The sequence below is a fragment of the Cavia porcellus genome, unplaced genomic scaffold (assembly GCF_034190915.1).
Source record: "Cavia porcellus strain 051 isolate PalLab524CR breed Dunkin Hartley unplaced genomic scaffold, mCavPor4.1 scaffold_12, whole genome shotgun sequence".
Classification (NCBI taxonomy): domain Eukaryota; kingdom Metazoa; phylum Chordata; class Mammalia; order Rodentia; family Caviidae; genus Cavia; species Cavia porcellus.
Window position 1 is genome coordinate 68,303,653 of NW_026947495.1, and position 22,990 is coordinate 68,326,642.

At 37.1% G+C, this 22,990-nt stretch overlaps 1 protein-coding gene across 2 annotated transcripts in view; it reads right to left on the reverse strand.

The window, feature by feature from the left end:
- The window catches only part of Cerkl (ceramide kinase like), a 112,964-nt gene that overhangs the window by 43,039 nt on the left and 46,935 nt on the right, over window positions 1-22,990 (reverse strand). For both annotated transcript variants that reach the window (XM_063259395.1, XM_003478501.4), the window contains exon 2: window positions 20,009-20,251. In XM_063259395.1, the coding sequence (XP_063115465.1) occupies window positions 20,009-20,251 (243 nt within the window). The remainder of the gene's footprint in view (window positions 1-20,008; window positions 20,252-22,990) is intronic.

Below are 22,990 nucleotides of genomic sequence, written 5' to 3' on the forward strand. Positions count from 1 at the left end.
GCATAAGGTAACTACAATAAATAAAAAAGTGTGTAGTGTTTATAAAAAAAAAGACTGAGACATAGAAAGTATTCATTAAGTTTCTTACCATCATCAATTTGTACTCTTACCAGCAACTAAGACAATCTGCTTTCTTATACCTTCATAAATATAAATTGAGTATTTTCAAACTTGTAATGTAACCTTAATTAATGTAACCTTAATATTGACAAGTCAAAAATCATATTCCCCTATAATGTAACCTTGTATTTCTCTTATTAGGAAGGAAGTGGAGAAGTTTTGCAAATGTTTAAAGGCACTTGTATTTTTCCATGAACTGTTAGTTCATACAATTTGTCAATTTTTTTCTATTTTATTGAACTACAACAGTACTTTGTACAATAAGCCAACCTGTTTGTTGTGAGTTAGAAACACTTCCCAGTGTATTACTTTCCTTTGATTTTAAAGTGTTTTCCCACAGAAGTTCTCATATTTAGGTACCTATTATTGAATTCATCAAGTGTTTCTCTAATGGTATCTAGTTTTATGCCATATTTAAAGGTCTTTGTTAAGAATTATAAACAATATTCTTCTAGTACCTTTATGATCTTATTTTATATTTTTAATTACATCTGAAACTTTTTATAAAAGGCACAAATTTGAAATTTGACTTTTTATCCGGAAGACTACCCATATATCCTAACATCATTCACTAGATAATCCCCCTCAAATTGTGATAATCTCTCCTATTTGGTTTTGTGTTTTTAAGTTTATGGTGCTGGGAATTGAATCCAGTGCCTCACATATACTACACATTTTCTACCACTGAGCTATACTCCACGGTGCTCTCCACAGAATTAAATGCTGCTTTCAGGTATATGAGATTTCTGAAAGTAGTTAAATCTCTTCAGAATTCTCTAGTATTTGTATGTCATTGAAGTCTTTAAATATTGTAGTTTTATCATATTTTATAGATGTCAAGACTGATTTCTCCTAATTACATTTAATTTTCATTGATACCTATTTTTGGCTACATTATTTACACCTATAATTTGAGAGAAATGAACCAGGGCCCTACGCCTGCTAACACGTGCTGTATCACTGAGCTACCTGCTATCCCACACAATCTTTCAAATAAATCTATCTGCAGTAATAAATCTTCTCAATATTTTGTGGGATTATGCTAAATAGCCTAAAAACACCATTAATGATGTTCAAAATTTTTGGAATGAACACACAGTGCTTTCCACAAGTCTTCTGCGTCCATCAGCAACATGCTGAATATTTTTTAAATACTGCATTGAACAGTGCTTAGTTCTCCCCCTTCTCTATGCTGTTGTCAATGTCTTTTCACCTAGCTCATCTCGTAGTAGGCCACCGACTGCATATATCAAAAAAAAATTACTGACTTCTATACCTGACTATTCCTTTAATTCTCTCATCCTTTATTTCAGGTTTCCCCAAAATTCTCTTACATTTTGCAGGTTAATAATTACTTTATCTATAATAATGATCACTTTATTTCCCCCCTTCCAATTCTCATACAAATCCATTGGCTTGCCTATCTGCTTGCACTGATCAGTCCTTGCAGAAGAATGTGACTGACAGTCCTGATAAAGTTTACTCCTGTTAGTTCTAGAATTCATTGAGAATACCCTCAAATGTTTTCCCATGGAGCCTTTACATAGTATGTGTATTTGTCGTTTTCACAACATATTCATCTATTATTAAGATCTGTTTGACATTCATGAGTAAGGCTGATATATAGTTTGCCCTGGGTTCACACATAGTCTTCCTACAAAGTAATAGCAACATTATTTTTCCCTGATGTCAGAAATACCACCGATAGTCAAAAAAACCATCCTAAATAGTATTTCTGAAATACCACCTCATTGTTTTTTCACTTCTGATACAAGTTCATGACCCGAGAATGTAACCTGGTTATTCTAAATGTTCAGTTCTTACATGTTCGATTCTTACATGAATGTATTTTTTTTCTCTCACACAAACACCTCAAAATTAGCAGAATGCAAAGCTGCAGAGGTGTGAAGTGAAAATATTTTGGGTCATCAGTTATAAAATTAAATGATATTTACTTCTATTAGTTGACTCATAGGCCTCTATATTGTTTGCAGAACTAAAAACTACCATAATATCCCAAAGTTTTGTCTCCCAGATAAAATACAACAGCATACAATGGGAACACAGTAAGGGCAGAGAATTCCATGGTTGTCAGTCAACTGCTTCACTTCTTTTGTATCAGTGAGTCCCTTGATTAAAAACAATCCTGTATAAGAGGTAAATTTGTAGAACTGGGCATTCAGTAAGGGCACAGAGGGTGGTGTTGGTAGGAACGTGGTGGACAAAAAATACCAAGTTATTAACCAGTCATAGCAGAATGGACAAACAGTTGACTTTCCACGATAGAGGGATATTATATAAATAATCTATTAGCGAGCAGTTGACTAGCACCTCCAGAATATGGTGCCATATCCAAGGATATGTGTGTGCAGGCAAAGCATATGGCAATGGTTGTGGTCCAGTCAGTCTTGGCGAGCAGAGTGCTTGTTAAACCTTTTTGTTTTCATCCCTGAACCAAAGCTTTTATTCATGCATCCATTCTGTAAGCTCTGGGACTGCTCTGCAGTGATGCTGACTGACACCTGCACAAGGATATCTTACCTATTTTCCCCTCTAAATGAGGGGAAGCATATACATAAAACACATCTTCTCACATTTTGTTATTTTATGTCAAAGTGTATTTTCCATCTTATACATCCTTGTCACCAATCTTATTTCTCCCATGCTCCTGACTCTTGGTCAACCTCTTAACCACTTGTCTGTCTGTCTGTCTGTCTGTCTCTCTCTCTCTCTCTCTCTCTCTCTCTCTCTCTCTCTCTCTCTGTGTGTGTGTGTGTGTGTGTGTGTGTGTGTGTGTGTGTGTGGTGTGACCATCTCTGGCTGTCACCCTTGACAACTAGGATTAACTCTCTAGAGTTCTATCCAGAAAGATTCCCTGTTATCTTTTAGGAACACTGTGTAAGGCTGTAAAATTTTAGTAGCCCATTTTTACTAAATCAAGAGTCATCTCTAGGGGTAGGTCCCTTTGTTTCCTTCAGTATAGGGGTATAGAAAATGTTTCATGAGGCTCCATATGAGGGGTAGAGAAAAGCCATGGTTATAGGCCACCAGTATATATGATGTTCCAGACTCATATCTTGCCATTTATATTATCTGTATAAAACACCCTTCTACCTAAAAGAGGTAGAGCATGTTATGTTTCATTCAACCAAAATCTAACTGACTACATAAGCTTTCCAAGTGACTCTTACATACAATACAGTGTCCACATGACAATCAGGTTTCTCCCATAAGAGAGAATCAAACATATGGAGAGGAAATGTTGTGATTTAAGTATATTTAGTTGAATAATTTCACTGGACATTGAGTGATATAATTAACTAGAAAAGACATGGAAAACACAAGAGATCTGAACAGAGTAGGGATTAGATGACAAGTCATTTGGGCTTATTTATTTCTTTGGTAAGAACGATTTCTTAATAGTGTCCATTTTTAGAAATCCATATTGAAACCATTCTAGGAGAAATGTGTCTATATTTTTGAACATGTGAACAGAATAAAATGTTTACAGCAAATGTGAAAAAATGTAAGACCTATAGGTAACAGAAACATAGGTCCCTATTATTATACATTTTCTATGTTTCACATTTTCCATTACAAAGCAAAATTCTTGATATTCCTGACTCCTTCCTCCTAAAGCCCCCCTTTACCATTACATCAGAAAAGCCAGCTGGCTCTGCCTTCAGAATTGGACCCAAAGTACGGCCCCTTCCCCACCTCCTTTACTCACCCCCGATTTCAGACCACATCTCCTCCTGGATCATCAGCTTCCCCTTCTCTAGATCTGATTTGTTTTTTTCATCCACTCACAAAGACTACTCTACACTTGGCACCCAGACTCTCCATCTGAAATGAAGGCCTATCATGTCACTTTCCTGCTTTAAACCTAAACAGCTCCCCGTGTTCCTGAGAGTAAAACCCTGCCACCTTAATGTCCCACCTGCGGCCACCTTTGCGACCTGCTCTACCCAGCTCAGTGCTTTTGGCTCCTGTGCTTACAACATTCTCTCCTCGGATACTGTATCTAACTGGTAGTTCCTCTTCCCCATTACGCTCAGCTTCCATCTAAAACTTCAGTCAACAAAGCTTTCTGTCACTTGGCATATAAAAATATATGTGTTTGCTCATTTTCAATTCTTTTTCTACCACTAGGACATAAGCTCCTTGATTTTGCTGAGTACTTACCACTTCCTAAAATACTGCCTGGCACACAGCTCAGTAAATATACATGATGAATTAATATTCTTTAAAAGAGCAAAACTTTAAACACATCATAAAACCACAGCTCCTATTTCATTAAAGAAACCAAAAGTAGAATTTAATGCAGACATTTAATACAGAAAGCTTTACTCTTTAAATTACTATCACATAAAATTAGGCCAACTTATAGAGCACTTATATTAATTCATGAAATAAAACAAAAAAGTTGAGGCAAATGAATAAAACTCTGAAGATCTGTCAATATAGATTGCGTGACAGACATCTAAATTCTTTGGAAGAAACATTTTGCATGGAAAAATTAACAACTACTTCTTCGTGCTGAGTTAAGCTTTAAGAAAGGATAATTCAATTCCCATATCTCATATTCTCTCCTTTTTCCAACATAAAGTCAGTGGAAAATCATACTTACGAGCTGGAAAAATCTTTGCTAAACTAAATTTAAAGAAGCCCTAAAAATAAATGTTTACCCTTTTGCTCAGAGTTTAAATCAGTTTGCCTTCCTGAAACAGATCATCGGCTATCATAAAAATGAGACAGAAAACCTGAAAATAACAACTAAAAAAGCTTTTAGTCTACGTATCATTAGCTGCTCTTCAGTGCAGCCTCTCACAATTTCCTTGTCCTGGACTTGAACTCAGAGCGCTGTCCCTCGGCCCAAGGGACACCAGAGAAAGGGAGATACACGTAAGTGGTGGCGGCAGTAAGGGAAGGACACCGAGAGAGAATTTATCACTTCAAACTGCCAGATGACTTTGTAAACCTACTTACAGCAATACAGAATGGCAACAGTAAGAAAAGCATGGAAAGGTTTTTGAAAACCAAGACAGAAAAATAAGAAAAGAGAAAGTTCTTTAAGTTTCAAGAAAGTAATCACTAACTAAAAAGGGTGTTGAGTTTATTTTTTGTGAGGAAATAGACATGCACATCCCAGACCTATTAACTGAACAGAACCCCCGCCCATGTAATACAGAAATGAAGTACGCTGTGAGTATCTATATAAGATCGCTAGCTACAAAGGACACTAACAAATCCTTTCAGACTACAAAGCATCAGACAGTCCTCTCTCACTCAATCATGACAAACCGCTTGATATAAAAGCTACTATGAGAAACGGAGACCCTTAAACCAATAGGAAAAAAGTGACTTTCAAAGTGGCAATGAGCACTGATTCATAACTTTGTAATAGTGTAAATATTTCCCAAAGAGATAATCCAAAATTTAAATATAGGTAGGCTATGACATTAATATGCAGTGGGTCGGCTCTCAGTCCTTTGGTAACCTCTCGACTAACACTTTGGAGGAGAGACCTTTTTAGCACGCCCGTTTGCAGCGAACCAGCAATGTAAAACAGAATGGCCAACTGTTCCTCTGTTAGTAACAAATGTGCTAATATGTACTAGTTTAAACTTGATCTATCAGTGAGTCAATGAACCATGAAGGGTGGGGGTTAATCAGGGTGTTCTCCAAACAAAGGCTCATGAGAGCAGTGGGGACGCCACTCCCAGACTCACATCTGTGCTGTTTTGAGCACAGAGCCATGGAAATGGCATGGTGTTCATCAAAGTTAAGAGCCCAGAACCTCGCCACAGTTGTGTGTGTATTCACAACCATAATTCTCAGCATCTATTAATATTAAACTACGCCCTGTTAATGTGTATCAGCGATGGTCAAAGCCTTTCACAGGTAAGAGTTGACAACTTCCCAGGAGCTCAGAGTTGGAAGCATTTTTATCTTAGACCATTTATACTCACATGCATCTATTTCACTTTATTGTCAACAAAAGCTTATGCATGCTGATCTGTACACACACAGATGAAAATAATTTCAATGCCATAGTCTACTTAAAGTAAAAACAAAACCCTATAACTTCTGAATTTGTTGCAGATTGCCAATGTAAACAAATCTTGGTTTCTAACAGCTGAAACGGACTGAACAGCAATTAACAGAAGGAATCACCTGCTGCCTGAATAATCATCTCATACTTCAGGCTTTAAATAATAAAGGCACCAGGACTGAGTGAGCAGGAGTGAACAAGCAGTAGGAACACAGAGAAAAATTCAGCCACAGCTATCACACAACTACTTCTGCATTTTTAAAACTGATATAATCAGTGTTTGCCCTTTTGGAGTTTGCTATAGAGTAGACCTATCTGAGGGTATCGCTTTTGTCAATTAAAAATTCAGACTGAAAAAATATCTATGTTGCCAGCTTTTGAAGTTCTTTCCCTTACTCAAAAGTCAAATACAAGATTATTAAAATAATTAGCATTTAAAATGATTAACTTCACAAAAATCCAGTTTGATAACAATTGTACATTTAATCATTCACAAACTAAGAAATTACAAAAACATTAAAGAATTCTATGAGTGTGTGTTAGTTTAATGATTTTATCTGTTGGAAAGATTTTTCAAAGTTATATTCTCTAGATCAGCTGTAAGTACCGTACCTTGGTATGCTTTTAAAAGAGAACTTCCTAAAAATTATCTTCAGGGCTTCAAAAAACACTTTCCATTGTAAAAATGAAAATTCTTGAAAAGATTTTTATATGTAGTAGGAGTTAAAGAGAATTGTAAGTTAAATTTTTAAAGAGGCATAGATTATCATATTATATTACACTTGAATTAATGAATTTTATGTAGTATGTATCTACATCTACATTTCCACATTTACTACAAAGGAAATGCAACTGATATCAGTAACAAAGCACCACATAGACACACATAGTACATTATAACATCTTTCATTTCAATAAATCTAAAACATACTTATGTTACTACTTACATTGTTTTTTAGGCCGCACTATGATTTTTTTTTAAAAAGTATTCTAGTATGAAAGAAAATGAACAGGTCAAGCTGACATATTTTAAAAGGCCCTAACAAAAAAGATGTTTTACATATTTTGATACCTCACTTACATTCTAACTTGTAAATGTATAAATGTACAAAAATATCCTGAGTCAAGAATGGTTTTACATAGTAGAAATAAAGACTGCACTATAATACGTTCAAGAAAGATTAGCTATGAAAATCTAACAAAGGACACTGAAGAAAAGAAGGGCAAAATGGAACAGAACTAAAAGGGAATATATCCTGTCCTCAGGCACTCATGGAGTATTCACAAAACACACGGTCATTTATCAGGTCCCCCTAACCACAAGGCAGTAAATAAACACAAACAATTTTGTAAAAAGTACCACACTTTTAAACTTAAAAACTTCTATTAAGAAACTGCTGGGTGCAAGGAAAATATAAATAAAACCACAGAATTTCTAAAAAATAAAAATACTTCAGTTTGGAATCAATGAGATATAGCTAAAACAGTTATTAAAAGAAAATTCAATAAGAAAAGTGAAAATAAATTTCCAAATCCAAGAATTAGGAAAAGAATAAATATGAATGTAGAAGAACATAAAGATGAAAACAAAAATTAATGACAACAGAAAATGAGATGAAGTCTGAGTTATTGGAAAAAATAGGCAAACTATCAACTGATTAATTACTAAAACAAAAAAAGTGTAAGTATGCAACAAAATAACTGATAAAAGAATTTCCAGTTGGTATGGAAGAAATTTTTAAAATCCGTAACAAATTGCATTTTTGGTGGGGCATGGTGCATGCCTGTAATCCCACCATTCAGGAGGCTGAGACAGGAGGATTGGAGTTCAGGACCAGCCTGGACTACAAAGTAACTCAAGGCCAGTCTGCACTACATAGTGAGACCCTGCCTCAAAAAGACAAAACAAAACAAAAAATTACATTCTTAACTTTCATAAGTGAAGTTTAAAAACATGATAAAGTAGGAAATTTCTTAGAAAAAAATACTCAGGTTGATTAAAATGCTTAAAAAGACCAATTTCCCTAAAGGATGTTTAGAATCTATCATACATGAACACATTAGGCAGAAATGGCTTCACAGTATGGTTGCAAACATTGGCAGAACAGACGGCCCCAATACTATATAAACTGTTTCAAAACATAACAACAAAGGAAAAGATCCAAACTCTTTTAGTAAAGCAAGTATTAAAACCTGATGAAGAGCGCAATGCAAAAACATTTGGCAAAATTCAACATCCATTCCCGGCAAGGTATGTGGTTAGAGTTATATCAAAATAACACAAATGAATCGATTCTATAGTAACAAGGTAAGAAATAAACATATTTGCTCCATAGCCAACAGCACACTAAGTTACCCCAGAGTGAACACCTGAGGCATTACCACTTATTTTCAGGAAAAAGACAAGGGTAGAGTATATCGTTCTCAATATACTTCTCATTTTAATGGATGTATGGGAAGACATCATTAATCAAATAAAAACCATTAGAGACCTACTATGGATAAATTCTTAAATCTTTTCCAAGTGCCCAGGTATTAAAGGTCAGATTAGCAGCCCTGGGAGGTGTTAAACTTTAAAGAGGTAAGGTCTTCTGCTCGCTATTTAGGACATGGTGAGAACCCAATAAATTCTTCTCTCTCCCTTTTCTTCCTGTCCATGAGCTGAGTGGATTTGCTCTAAGACACACCTACTGAGATGTGCTGCCTCATCACAACCTGAAAATAATGGAGCCAACGGATTCCAAGACTATATGTCACAATAAACCTTTTCTCTTTAAAAACTGATTAAGTATTTTGTTATAGTAACAGAAAGCTGACAACTACAAGGTTAAAGTGTGAAATGATGTAAGTGATTTCTATTTATAAACAATACCACAGTATACCTGGAAAATCTGAGACCGATAACATCAAATCAACTTAGCAAGGATACAGGATAGAAGGTGCAAAACATAATTGTCCTCATAGATGTACATGATAACCACCTAGAAAATATAACAAAATAACGAAATGCTGGAGGGGGGAGTAAAATATTTATAGGTAAATAAATCTGCAAAACATAAATGAAGAAAGAAAACCATAAAAATCCATGAGAGCGCCAAAAAATAGACTTGAACAAAGATGTGCCTTGTGCTTGGCTGCATATTCTGCACAGCCATACTCTTTCTGGCTAGAATTTAATACATGCCTCTTTTCTGGCCAAATTTTAAGATTCCTCAGTCTATCCACGCTGTGTCCTTTGCTCCTGATTCTCACCGTAAATCTAAAAGCAGCTGGAAATACCCTTGCTGCTACCCAAGTACTTTGCTGACTTGACATTTCTCGCAACAGATAAACTAGACAGTTAAAGTCAGCATCCTTCATCTCAGAAGATGGACCGAAGTGAAACAGCTTCTAGAAGAGATGGCAAATCCTTTAGAGCTTTCAGTGACACCAACAGGCTGCTGCACCGTGCAGTCCACAGGGCACCATTACGTCATCTAGTCCTGTTCTCACTAGAATCTTCCTTCCATCGGAAGCTTCATGAACACAAGCTTTAATGTTCCCAGCCCTGCTGGTGTTAGCATTCTGATCTTCAGGGGCCCCTTTAAAATTTCTCATGAAGCACCACTTACAGAATTCTATACTGTTTCTCGCCAGCCTCTCCAAACTTTTTCAAATGCCTCCTGCAAACCAATTCAAAGAGCTCATTCACATCAGCAACTCCACCCTCAGTACCAGTTCTTTAACTGACATAATCAGCTATAAGGAGGACAGGCTTACTGTGGGGGTGGTGTAGGTTTCTTTCCACGACGCCTGGCCCTGTTTGGTTATGGCAGGAGCGAGTGGCAGAGAAGCCCATTGGCTTCATAGCCAAGTGCAAAAGAAGGAAGAGATCGTGGTCCCCCCGTCCCCTTTACATGCATGCCCCCAAACCTCCCAGCAGACCCATCTCTTAACATTTCCACTGCCTCCCAATGGCAGCACTCTGGGGTCGCAAAATTCAGCACCTGGACTTCAGGGGATTTTCCAAACTACAGCAATCTGGTGTGTTTCACCATGCCAAAAAGAGTGAAGAACTGATCTCCAACTACTGGAAACAGTGAAAGGACACAGGAGCCAGTTTTAAGGCTTCTCAAAGTTTTCTTTTATTTCTCAAAGGAAACTCCAACTTATATAAAGGAAAGCTTTTCATCTTTCTCCCTAAACTTATTCCTGTTTCAGTTCCAGACATTCACAGCCACTAAAGAAAGAAATCTAAGATGTCTTTCCCACTTTTTCTCTTCCATTTGGCTGATTTTATGACAATGCACTACAGTTTTAACCAAGGATTGATTCCACTTCCAACCTCTCCTGTAGGCTTCACACACTGCTTATGTTTTGATTCAAAAACACTGCTCAATGTAAAACTTGATAATCGGTCACAAATCAGTGTGCTTACAAGTGTTTTTAAAATTTCTCTACATTTATATAACCCACACAGTAAATATGACCTTCTTGAGAAGTATCACAGAGTACACCTGGTTGAAATAACACTTTGGTCAGTTTCATGCTCTGGGCACATATGTGTTGTACTGAATCCTTCCATCCCTCACCAGCTGTGTAGCTTCAAATTACTCTTTTACACTGTTGTAGGCTTTTGAATAGTTTCAAATTATTTAGTTTTCTTGCATATAAACTAAGAGGTGATGATAATTATAATTTACTTAATTTTACTATTTGTTGTCATGCATTTTCAATTCCTCAAGCCCCATAAAAAAACTCATAACAAATAATTTTACTACCATTTTTATATGGAAACTTATTTGTGGTTCTTAATGCTATTATGAGGATTTAATGAGATAATTCATAAAAGTTGCTTACAAAAGTGCCTGGCATATAGTAAATTCTTAATAAATGTCACCCATTATCATTAGGATTTAAATTTTTAAAATAATGACTTCTATAATGTTCGGTAAAGGAAGAAATGTTAACTAATTTATTTAACAGCATGAAAACTTAACATTTAACTGGAAACATTTAGAGAATCTTCATGATTTGAATAGAAGCACATGACAAAATCTGACAAAGCTGAGCTAAATTATTTCTCTGAAGAAATTTAGTTACACAAAAGACATCATCAAAGAGCTTCTTCCTAGCAAAAAGGTTTGAAACTAATGTGCTTGATAATGACCAAAGTACTTAACTTCTGCTCTCGAGATACTCTGTCAATACTTAAGGGGAAATGTAATTTCCTTTTATAATATACCCTTTATGTTTTTCATTGTAATTATAATCAATTACATGTAAAATATATATCCCTCCCTTAGGATAAAAATGCCACAGCTTGGTGAGAAGCCCTTGGGAAGACTGCGTAATGCTACTCATCCTGAGTAGAGAGAGTTTCTGAAGAAGTACTTCTGCCTGCTCTCATCTGAAGGGTACCATGGCAGTGAGGGGTGCCGGAGCTAGAGGAAACTTGCAGGAAACCCCTGCTTCCCACTGCCAGCCCCACCCGGATCTCCAGAACCAGACACAAAGAAGAGGCTTCGAAGTGAGACCCTTACCTGATTCAGCCAATAATACCAGTTAAGCTTCAAGAATGTAAAGCAATGTACATCATGTTCTCTGTAACCCATCAGCAAATGTATCTTTGGTAAGCGCAGCACGCAGGGCTCTGCACAGTCACTGAATCAAACTGTGTTGGCTCAATCCTGCGACATCTGGTACTACTCACATCACATTACTGAGGGAACTTCCGGAGGACACACACGCCTGAGGCCCACCTGCACCTATTCAGGCAGAGCCTCTCAATTCTCAGGCTTAAAAGCAGCAAGTCATAAGGAGAATGAGTTTTTAAAAACTGAAATTCACAGTGCCTATGATATCATAAGAATTTATTGTACTCTGTTGTTATGTTTTCAACTGCTCTTTCTACATTTAAAACACTTAGTCCATACTCTACTCTGTTACATGAAGTTCTTGGGGGTTGAATGGTACAATCAGCTGGCTTTTCAGATTTTACTCTAGTGTTTTTTGCATAGCTAGTAGCTGGGTAGAAAAGTTCAAAGTATCAAGTGATCCAGCTCTGGATTCAAGATAGTCATTTCTCCTATTCTTCTGTTAAGCCAGTTTACATGGCAGCGATGTTTTCACATAAATATATACTTTGAGCTACAAACTTCATCTAGTTGGAAGTTTGGGTGAAAGATATTTTAAGTTAATCACCTTTGAAAGTTAGGTGGCACTACTAGTGACACAGAATTTAACAAAAAAGAGCTTAATTTTGCCATTTCCCTTTGAATGTCCAGACCACAAACCAAGAGAAAATTTAAAGAAAAAAAAAGTGAAGTTTCTCTTAAACTCAACTTCATAACTTGCTTTGATGAAAATATAAGTTTCATCCAAACATAGGGTGGCACACCTGTAACCCCAGCAACCTGGGAGGCAAAGGAAGAAGGTCACAGGACTGAGCCCAGCCTGGGTCACTTAGGGAGTTAGCTAGATTCTGCCTTAAATAAAAAAAATAAAATTAAATAACATCAGCGGATGTAACTCAGTGCAAAGGCTCTGGGTTAAATTCCTGGTTCTACACACAGACACAAATATAAATACATATATACACACTCACACATACGCACATATTTTTATATTACATTTCTTATTTGCAAATTTATTTGTAAGCAGTATCTTACAATTTTATGGAAAGAAAAAATTCACTTAGATGTATATGTAATATTCAGATATATATTTAGGAAGTATCTTATTGAAAAGAGTAAAATTATATGGGAGTTCTCTGACAGTTTACCCTGAAGGTTTACCCAGTGTATAGCTGGACAGTGAGAAGACATTCTGAGGACTGTGTGCACCTCTGACAGATCAGATAAGAACACAGGATGGGCCATAATATGCTAATAACCCATCATCTTTACAAGAGACTAAATCAGAGATTTTCAAGTGGTTTAGTTTTGGAAGGTTTGTTCAAATGAAGCCTTGCTCTGAAGCACCAAGTGGTGGGACTCTCCCTGGACCCGTTTTAAGCCGCCAGAGGAGATAAGCATCACGTGATCTTTGCAGGCCAGAGTCCACCAAGTGGGGCTGGACTTTGACACAGACAAGAGGAAATAAGTATTGACTCAGTTTTCGCATTATTCCAATGACTAGACAAATATTTACACAGTAAGAGCATATACAAGGGACATGCATGGCTCTAACGCCCAACTCAACTCATCCATAAGCCAGTCTTAAATCTCTTTTTCAGGGCTTCAGAAGAAAAATGGTTTATATTTCATATATCACATCCTCACAGGAAATATACTGTCCCTATGGAGACAAGTTCTGCCAATTCAAATAGTACATAATCAAATGGCTGAAGCTATTATTCTTTATGGGGGGGCCGGGGGAGTACCGGGAATCAAACTCAGAACCTTGAGCTTGCCAGGCAGGCGCTGTGCTGCTGAGCTATATTCCCAGCCCCTGCTATTATTCTTTTGACACACAGAAACTGCTCATTTTAAAGTAATCGCTATGATACTGATTTCTAGGTTGACTTTCCTTGTACATATATCATTTGTCAGCATATTTAAGTAAGAGCTTTGCATTACTGTATTCTCTGGCTAAGAAAAATTGTGCCTGGCCATTTAATCAAGCACACAGCTTTGACAACAACAGAAAAACAACAACAAAAATAACAAACCACATTTTGCTATGATTTTCATATACAAGAAAACGCCAAGACAGAACAAAAGCACTACGTGAGAAATCCCTGGTGTTTTTTCTCAAGCATGCCACCCACAAAGATTTACATCCTTTCTATAAGAGACACAGACTTGCATCTAACAGCAAGCTAGGGACAATTACTCTTTGGGGGAATAAGACACCAGATATTTAAATAACCTCTAATTTCTTATGCTTCATAGCTGAAAGCTGAGGGAGGCTGCTGAAATGGAACAGAAGGGCAAACTGCCTTATAAAGACCAACTGAATTAAATTTGTCTCACTTTATATTTGTTTACCCTGAAATTAACATTTAGAAATGAAACTGAAAAACTGGATATCAGAATAAGGCACCTAAATGTGTGCTAAGATACCTTTGTTAATGGTCTCCAGATAATCCGAAAACATTAGAAGTCAATTAATAAAACCTAAAGTCACAAAATCAATAATGCCATCCTCACTTCCTCCCTTTGCGCCACCCTACCTGTGGTCTCCACCTTCGGGCAGTCTCCCAATGCCACAAAACCTGTCTGCAGTTGCCAAGTTAGCCCTGCTCCCCACAGTCACTGTGACTATTTCAAAGCTTCTCCACCTTCTATTACTTCTAGCCTTATCTCTTCTTGTCTAATTCATAGCGAAAGACCCCAGTATGTGCTTCATAGAGGAAATAGAAACTGTCCAACTTCCACAGCCTCCTTCCATCCAGTCTATGCAAGCATGTCCCCCCACGCTGGCCTGCAGACACCCCAGCCTCCCTCCTCCTGGTAATAGGGAGAGTTGTCCCTCTCCGGCAGGAGCCTCTTGGCTTCGTCTGGGCTTTACACTGCATTTCTCGCTCTGGTTCCCACAGCTCCTACACCATCCTCCAGCCCACCCCAGGCTCACCCCCAAAACTTTCTCTTCTATCTTCGCTTCGGAAGGAATAAAAATAAGATTTCATTGGACACGACTGAACAAACTGTCCATCTCTCGGGGCCGACTTCCACACTGGAGACTGGTGAGTGAGAAGGACTGGACCCTGTGCCCTCTTAGGAGCAAATCCTCTCAGGAGACCTGGACTACCCACCTGCATTCGAATTGTTCTAAACCCACTGAAAATTAGAGCTAAGAAAGGCAAGGGATGAAAATACACTTTTTGCTTTGTGACTAGGTTTTCTTTTTCTCTAGTAATTTAAAGACTACCTGTTTCGACTTTATATTACTTACTGTTCAATTTTACAGGAGAAAAAGTACATACATGTATTATATGTAACTATAAATCTGTTTGTCTATCTGTGCATATTCTATGTAATCTAATCCTTTGCACATGTATACTGTATGCAGAGATCCATGGTCAGTCTAACTAGTTTATGTACCAAGACTGAATGATACCAAAAATAAAGTTAAATTTTTCTCCTTTATATATCAGCAGCGAACATGTACTAATTTGTAATAAGAAAATCAATAAAAATGTCATCACATTTACCAAAAAAAGTCAATAATCCTACACCAGTGGCAGTGAATCTGTGGCACCCTTGCCACAGCACTGTTATTACTGAAAGCTCTACAAGGTTCACTATCACAACAAGAGCTTCTTTTCATCTAAGATTAATTCTTCCCTATTATAATAAATATCCTCCTAAGACTCTATGTCTAGTCCTTTGCTTTTTTAAAACTCTGTTTTGGTTACATTTTTGTTGCTGTGACAAAATACTTGACACCCATAAGCAAAAAAAGGAAAGGTTATTTCGGCTCACAGTTTGTAGAGGCTTCAGGCCAGCGTCAGCTGGCTCCAAGGCAGGGCGCTTTGGCAGTCAGACATCACAGAGAGAAAGAGTCCATGCAGAACAGGAAGGAGTGAAGCAGTGAAGCAGGAGCAGTAAGCTCTCTTTCTCTCTTAATCCATCCGGGCTACAATCCTTTTAGGTAGTGTCATGCATACTCAGGCTGGGCTTTCCCATTATGCACACCCAGAACTACATTAAACAAATCAGCCGCCTAACTTAGTTATCACATCCTTAATCCACATTCACACACTCTTAATTCATTCACACACAGTGGATGGGTGGATCAGCCACCTCCAAAAAGCCCCACCTAGAACTGCAAGAGGCTTTGAGGGGGACAGCTAGATAGATACAAGCCATAATGAACAGTAGTCTATTTCCGCCCAAACATTTGTCTATTCCCATCACTTAGACTCTTCTTCCCTCTTCGGAACCTCCTCTTGAAGTGCCACACTGCTCATGCTTTCTGTTAGGGTCCTGTAATGTCCCAAATGTGTCTACAAAAGGCCATCTTGCCTTGAAGTCATTGTCCTGATTGTACTCTGTATTTACCAATTCATTCAAGCATAAGGCTTTAGAGCATTTCTTTTCTCTTACTATTTTTTAAATGCTTTACTGGCATGCTTTTGCAAAGTTTTCAGGAATTTGAATGTAACCTATGAGGTATTTTGTTATCTCCTCCTATATAAAGTACCTACAACAAAACCTATATATATTTATTAAAATGTAGTTTACAATTTCTAGAAAAGAAGTTGGTTTAGGGTCCACAGGTACTTAAAAATCAGGTTTCTAGGAAATCAAAAAATGTAGAAACTCTTTTGAATGAAAATGAATACATTTAGTATATACAAGGTCTTACTATGTAGTTCAGGCTTATCTTGAACTCACCATGGAGCCCAGGCTGGCCTTAAACTCATGGAAATCCTGCCTCAACTTCCCAAGGGCTAGGACTAGATCCATGTACCACCAAGCCAGGCCAGATGTTGCATTTAAAAGTTGTGCGTATCTGTCTTTGATACACAAAAATACAAAAAGTACAAAAAACTATGTTAAGATACTTTCACCAAAATGATTACATAGTCTTTATTACTTTTTAAAACACACTTAAATTTCTGAATCAATGATAAATTCCATGTGTCACCAAAGGTAAACATAACTAGAAAGAAATCAGCTTTGAAAAGTAAAGGTCAAAATGCCAACGCCAAGCAGCCTATCCTCGCCCTACACGCTTTACGGAGCAGCCAAGGCAAGACATCTAAGTGACGCTGATGGGGCTGGCATTTTTTGATCTCGAGTTTTCAAGGCTGGTTATCTTCTGGTTAAGTCTTCTTCTGGGGGAGCAGTGTTATTTAATACAGTGAAGTGTTTTGTTGGTCTCCAGGGCAAATGAGTTCATCTAGGAATGCTATTGCTTCATTTTCGTGCTCCCAATGCTTGCCACAAAGAGTCTGATGCAAAATGCGTGGGATGAATGTAAAATACTATACTGCCTTCCCATCATAAAGTTATGATGATTTTTCCACTATGAAAAACTTAAAAAGATGCCATTCAACTGCACGCAGAATATTGGCACGTAAAGGGAGTTAACGTATTTTCAGATAAAAATAGAGCGTTCTGGCACTCTTATGTTATAAACTTACAATTACCTAGTCACTCTTCATCAATTAGACTTAAAGTCTCAAGAATTTGAGAGTTGCTTTCTTCTGCCTTCTGGCACCACCAATTTGTTATTTTACTGAAAATTCCTCACATCTTATTCGTTGCTCTGCTTCATAGTAACAAGTGCACATTTGAAAATAACTCATATAAACTATTAAGATTATGATTATTACAGTGATTAGACTAAAAAGCCAACTATTTGAGGTTTGACTGTCTTCTCCATATCCTTTCTTACTAGCAAAAAGGTGAAGTGTGGGTCAAAAGGCTGGCAAGAAAAAAAAAATGTCAGCTACTGAATACAGACAAAATCAGAGTAACTCAATGCAATTTTAAAAATCAATCTGTTGATTTTACTGGCAGAACTACTTAAAATCAAAGCATGTGAACTTAAAATTGCCATGTCTGATATTTTACAATAAAGCATATATACTTTTGTTGTATTGTAAACGTCTACCTATCATCTCTCAAACTTAAGTTACCTCCAAACACCAATTCTTTAGGCGGGGAATTTTTTTTGGAGGTTGAAGAAGGATGAGGTTGATTAATAATTATCATCTGCCTGATTGGATGCACAGTGTCAGAGAACAGTGAATGTGACATGGTGGGTAATGCACACACAGACCTGACCTGTGCCAAGCAGAGCCAGAGGACCAGGGAAAGGTAGGTAACAGCTGGCAGCCCAGAGAGACTGGGAAGGGTAGGATTTCCTGGGCTTAGGGAGATTTGAGCCAACTACACCAGACTCAGATGAAGGCACTTTAACACTTGGATTACTCAGTCTGAAGGTGAAAGAAATATTAAGAAAAGCTGTAAGATCATAACCTTGAAAAGAAGGTGCCCATATACTAACTGGTAGAGAGCTCCAGAGCCTGGCACATTCACTGGTAAACGGTGAAGATGACTCGGAACTACCCATCAGGGGAGTGCTAGTGAAGAGAAGTTGGATCCTCCTATAAATGCATTTCACTTGGGTACAGAGGAGGAATTTACTGTATTTTAATTAGCTTCCTTTATGCTCATCAGATGATTTCAACTCTTGTTTGTCGCACTGCTTGCTTTTAAAAGTCAATATATTTGCTTTTAATCAGTAAAATAACTTCTGTACTCTAGTATCATGCCAGAGAATATGACCCTCTATGTTTTACTGTCTCTAACGCTCATCAAAATCAAAAGTACAAAAACAAACATCAGCAGGGGGTAAAAGCTTAAAAGATATGCAGGTTCCTTGTTGTTATAATTTGTTTAGATTTCAACTCTACATCAAATCAAAACATCATTCATTAAGAGAAATATCTGGGCATTCTTTTCATAGGGTTTTGTATTTGACAAGTCCTTCCATTCTAGTAAAATTGCTTTTATGGAATTGAGCTTTGCTGTGATTTTCTCTGCTTCCCAGCTATTGATTTCATGGGTTAGATGCACTGAAGAAGTCAGATCAGCCTGCTTCTCATAAGCCCCCTGGGACATTCTCTTAGACCTTCTGGGTAAGGAAGGGTTCGCCTCTGCTAAATAATGACATATTCACTTTGTATATCATGCATGTTTTATGAGTATCTAGTTATGTTAACATATTCAATTCAATTGAAATCATTTTTCATTTGTAAATTATCTCTTTTGACAAGAACAGGAAATAACTGTATAAAAGACTCATTGCTAAAGTAGAATGCTTTCAGTTAATTACACATACTTTCTATTTTCAGAGAGATGAACTAAACTATGGCCTTTGTGAGATCCTACCATCTTTTAAAAATATCAGGTTTCTTTAAAGATTCTAAGGGGCCCACAAGGAAGCACTGGATCTACTGGTTTTAATGCAGTCATTGCAGTTTATCTTCATGGACACAGCCTTAGTGGTCACCAGCACAGGTGCTCAATGAGCTTGATCAATAATGTGGGCTGGGAAATTTCTGACATCCCTGTGTATTGCTCTTTGTCTGCCAATCATCTTTGTCCTGAGTTTCCTAACCCCAAACTGTACCATCAGCTGCCCCAAACATGTTCTTAGATACTAATCTAGAAAAAACTAGCCATAAAAGATATGACCTTCAACTTATATAGTTTACATAGCCCTTCAAAGACTGTCTTCAAAAACTTTTGAAATAGTAAATAACACATACTTAAAATCGAGGTGTAGATGGAAGAAAAATAAATTTTAAAACAAGCTCACGAGGTATATGAATTGAATAATATGCTCTTAAAACAACACACAAGTGAACTAAATTATTTTTAAAATCATTGTTTCCAATTATCAAAGCTTCTTCATGAATTTGGTCATTCAAGGAAGATACCTAATTCATTCTGTGGGATCAGCATCACCTTGATGCCAAAGCCAGACAAAGATACTGCCAATAAAACCATAAATCAATGTCCTATGTGAATAATACAATAATCCTTAACCAACTGAATCAAATGTAATAGCACAACAAGTGGTTATTATTAAAAGGATTGCCATGATCAAGTGAAATTTGCTCCTCAAATTCAAAGATGTTCAAACAAGTAATAGATCAAGTAGATAAGTAATATATCACTTCAACAAAATATGATCATCTCAACTGAAATTGAAAAAGTACTTAACTTCAATATCCTCTTCTGACAAAAACATTAGGCAAACATGGAATAGAGAGATATGATCTCAAAATAATCACCTACTGTTTGTACCCATAAATATGACATATTTAGATTGTAAACTACATACATGAAGGAACTATGTTCATTAAAAATTCCCATAAGGAGAACTCACCTGCCAAAATTTTCTTCAGCTCTCTAAACCATATGGCACAGTGGTCTTCACTGTAATTAATGAGATCAAGTGTAGAATTCTTTAACTTATTTTGTTCCTTTTTCAAGCAGATGAAAAGTGTGATGCCTAGCAAAGTGCCTCTTTTTTGAGGTTTAAAGAAACAACGCCGTTTCAGTTTCACTGAAAATACATCTTTGAGATCAAGAGAGTCTTCTTCACATAGCAGATCAAACTTGGAGTCACCTGAAAAGACATTTAAATTTTCAATCAAAATCATTATGCTATTTTTAATGTGCAATAGTTAAACCCAGAATATCCTTAGTATTTGTATGATTTTTCCTTTTCATCAGCCCCTGCTTTAGATGGAAAACAAAGAGGAGAAAACTGGGGTCATTAGAATGAATGGAGAGACTCCCCACCACTTGAGGCCTAATATAATACTTGGAATCTGAGAACATTCAGTACATGAAGAATTTCATGAACATACAAGGGGGTGATCAAAAATACATTAAATTTTTAAAAAATTATTAAAAAGACACATGGCCATTAGTCCGCCTCAAAATACTTCCCCTAACTTCGAACACATTTATCCTATCATTCTTGCTAGTTTCTGAAGCAGTTCTGGAAATCTTCTTTCAGGAGCATCTTTATGAGGAATGCTGCTGCTCAGGGCCATCAAACAAAAAGACAGGCTCTGTCATCGGTTATATCTGTGTCCCCCAGGCCTCATGAGTTTGCATTGTGCCTTTGTGATGGTTCATTGTCTACCGATTGGATTGATGGTGTCAGTGCTACACCCACACAGGGGTGGAGCCAGGATGTGATGTAATGGCAGGAAGAATGTGTATCTCACTCTCTTTTGCCAGCTCAGCCTTGCTGTTTGCAGCTGCCATGAACTGGAGCCCCACCATGCCACCCTGCCTGGGAGCCAACTGAGTATGGACTGAAACCTCCAAAAACTGTAAGAAATAAACCTTTCCTTTCCCAACTTTGGGCTTCAGGTATGTTGTCTCAGCGACGAGTAAAAAGTAACTAAGACAGGCTCATAGATACATCTCATCTTTTGCATCAGGTTTGACATGACTTCTGTCTCTTCTTCAAAGTCAAAATGACCATGAAAAGTAAAGGTTTTGAATAGATTCAGAACATCAAGGCAGTCATGACAGTGCAACTAAAGACATTCAGGAAAGAGGACTTGCACAAGTATTTCAGAAAGCAGCAAGGAGGCCAAGATGACGAGTGTTTATAAATCAAATTCCTGGAGACAAAAAGGCTGCACAGAGAGCAAACTCTAGATCTACAGAGTTCCCCCCAAAGCCTTCACTTAAGTGTGAAAACAAAACTACTCACAGGCTTAACAAACGACACTCAGAGATCACCATAGTGTTCCTACGAATCAAAGTGGAAAAACACTAGAAGTCATGGGACATCCCAGGAGAGTATTTACAAGAGTACTGGCTCATTAATGAGTTGACAAAAAGATGCTTTCACTCCACCCACTAAGTCTAAAATGCAAGCCTTAAATGATTTCACTGTATCTGAGTAACTTACAAGGCATAAAATATTCTTAGCAATACAAAAATACCCTACAACTCTACATGAGAATACTCACAATATATTTCATCCAACCCTATAAAACTAGGAATGCAAACAAAGAAAAAAATCTGAATCTGACCATACTAGGAGAAATAGTCATGAGCTAAAAGCACTGCAGAAATGGCAGGGGTGCTAACAACCTCAGAAAGCAGAGGCCCTCACACAGCTGCTTTGCCCTAACAGGATGCTTGAAGATCATTACACAAAATAACAACACTAATAATGCTCATACCACCTTGTTTTGAAGGCCTAAATTGTCAGTGGTTTGGGCTCTTTTCCATTGTTATTTGTCTTTTTTGTTTCATGTTTTTCTAGGAATTTGTTTTGTTTTGTTTTGTTTTTCCCTCTAAAATGAAAAAGATAAGTATACATGTAGAGACTCATACATGCACAGAACTTCTCCTAACTAGTTAGGAGAATCAATTATACAATGCATGATAAATTAAAAGCTACTTTATAGACAAAGAGACACTAAGGTACCCAGTGCCGATTCCATAGCATCATGTGGTGAAATCCAGTAATACTATTATTCTTGGTTCAGAGTGATTTTAGTCTGTTTTGTATTGTTTAATTTCAACATACATGAAGGTATGGACAGCTATTTTGAAGAGAATGAGAGACACTATGACAGCCATGGTTGACTTCCCTATTGTCTTGTTTTGAAGACCTAAAATCCCTTCATCATCCTGTTCTGATCAGTTTAATACTATTTTGTTTTGTATGAATTCACTGTGTGAGGAGATATGGACAACAATTCAGAAGAAAACAAGATACAATATGATAGACAGTGAAGATCTCTAGTTGTCTTGCTTTGAAATCTGTGTCTCAATCGCTTCTTGGCCTTTTGGCTAAGATCAAGTGAAATTTGTGTCTCTTACATTGTTTTCTTCAGACCTGTTTTGTTCTGTTTAATTTTACCCTCTTTGAAATAAAATTAAAAATAAATAAATTGGAGGAAGGGCTTTGAGTTTTAAGCAGTTCCTGGTGTATGTTCCAGAAGTTTCTGTCCTCTACCAGTCATTCTAGTAACACAGTCTGATTGCTTATGAAACACAGGTAACATTCTAAGAGGGACGAAATTCTTTCCTCAGCGCTGATGGTAGTGGTAGGGGAGAACCCAAGTGCATTTTTCTGAGGCCTGAAATTTCTTCAATTTTCAGAATTCTTACGTAGAGTTGTGGGGTATTTTGTATTGATAAGAATATTTTATGCCTTGTAAGTTACTCAGAAATTTCTTCAGCTTAGATTTCAGGTCCAGCTGCAATTTATTGCTGTCATCCTTCAGTGAGCTAAGAATCAACTACCATCAAAGCACCATTGCTGCAAGATTTTCCTTGTATAGTAAAACACTCTTAAACAATCAGACCATAATCACTATTACTACAA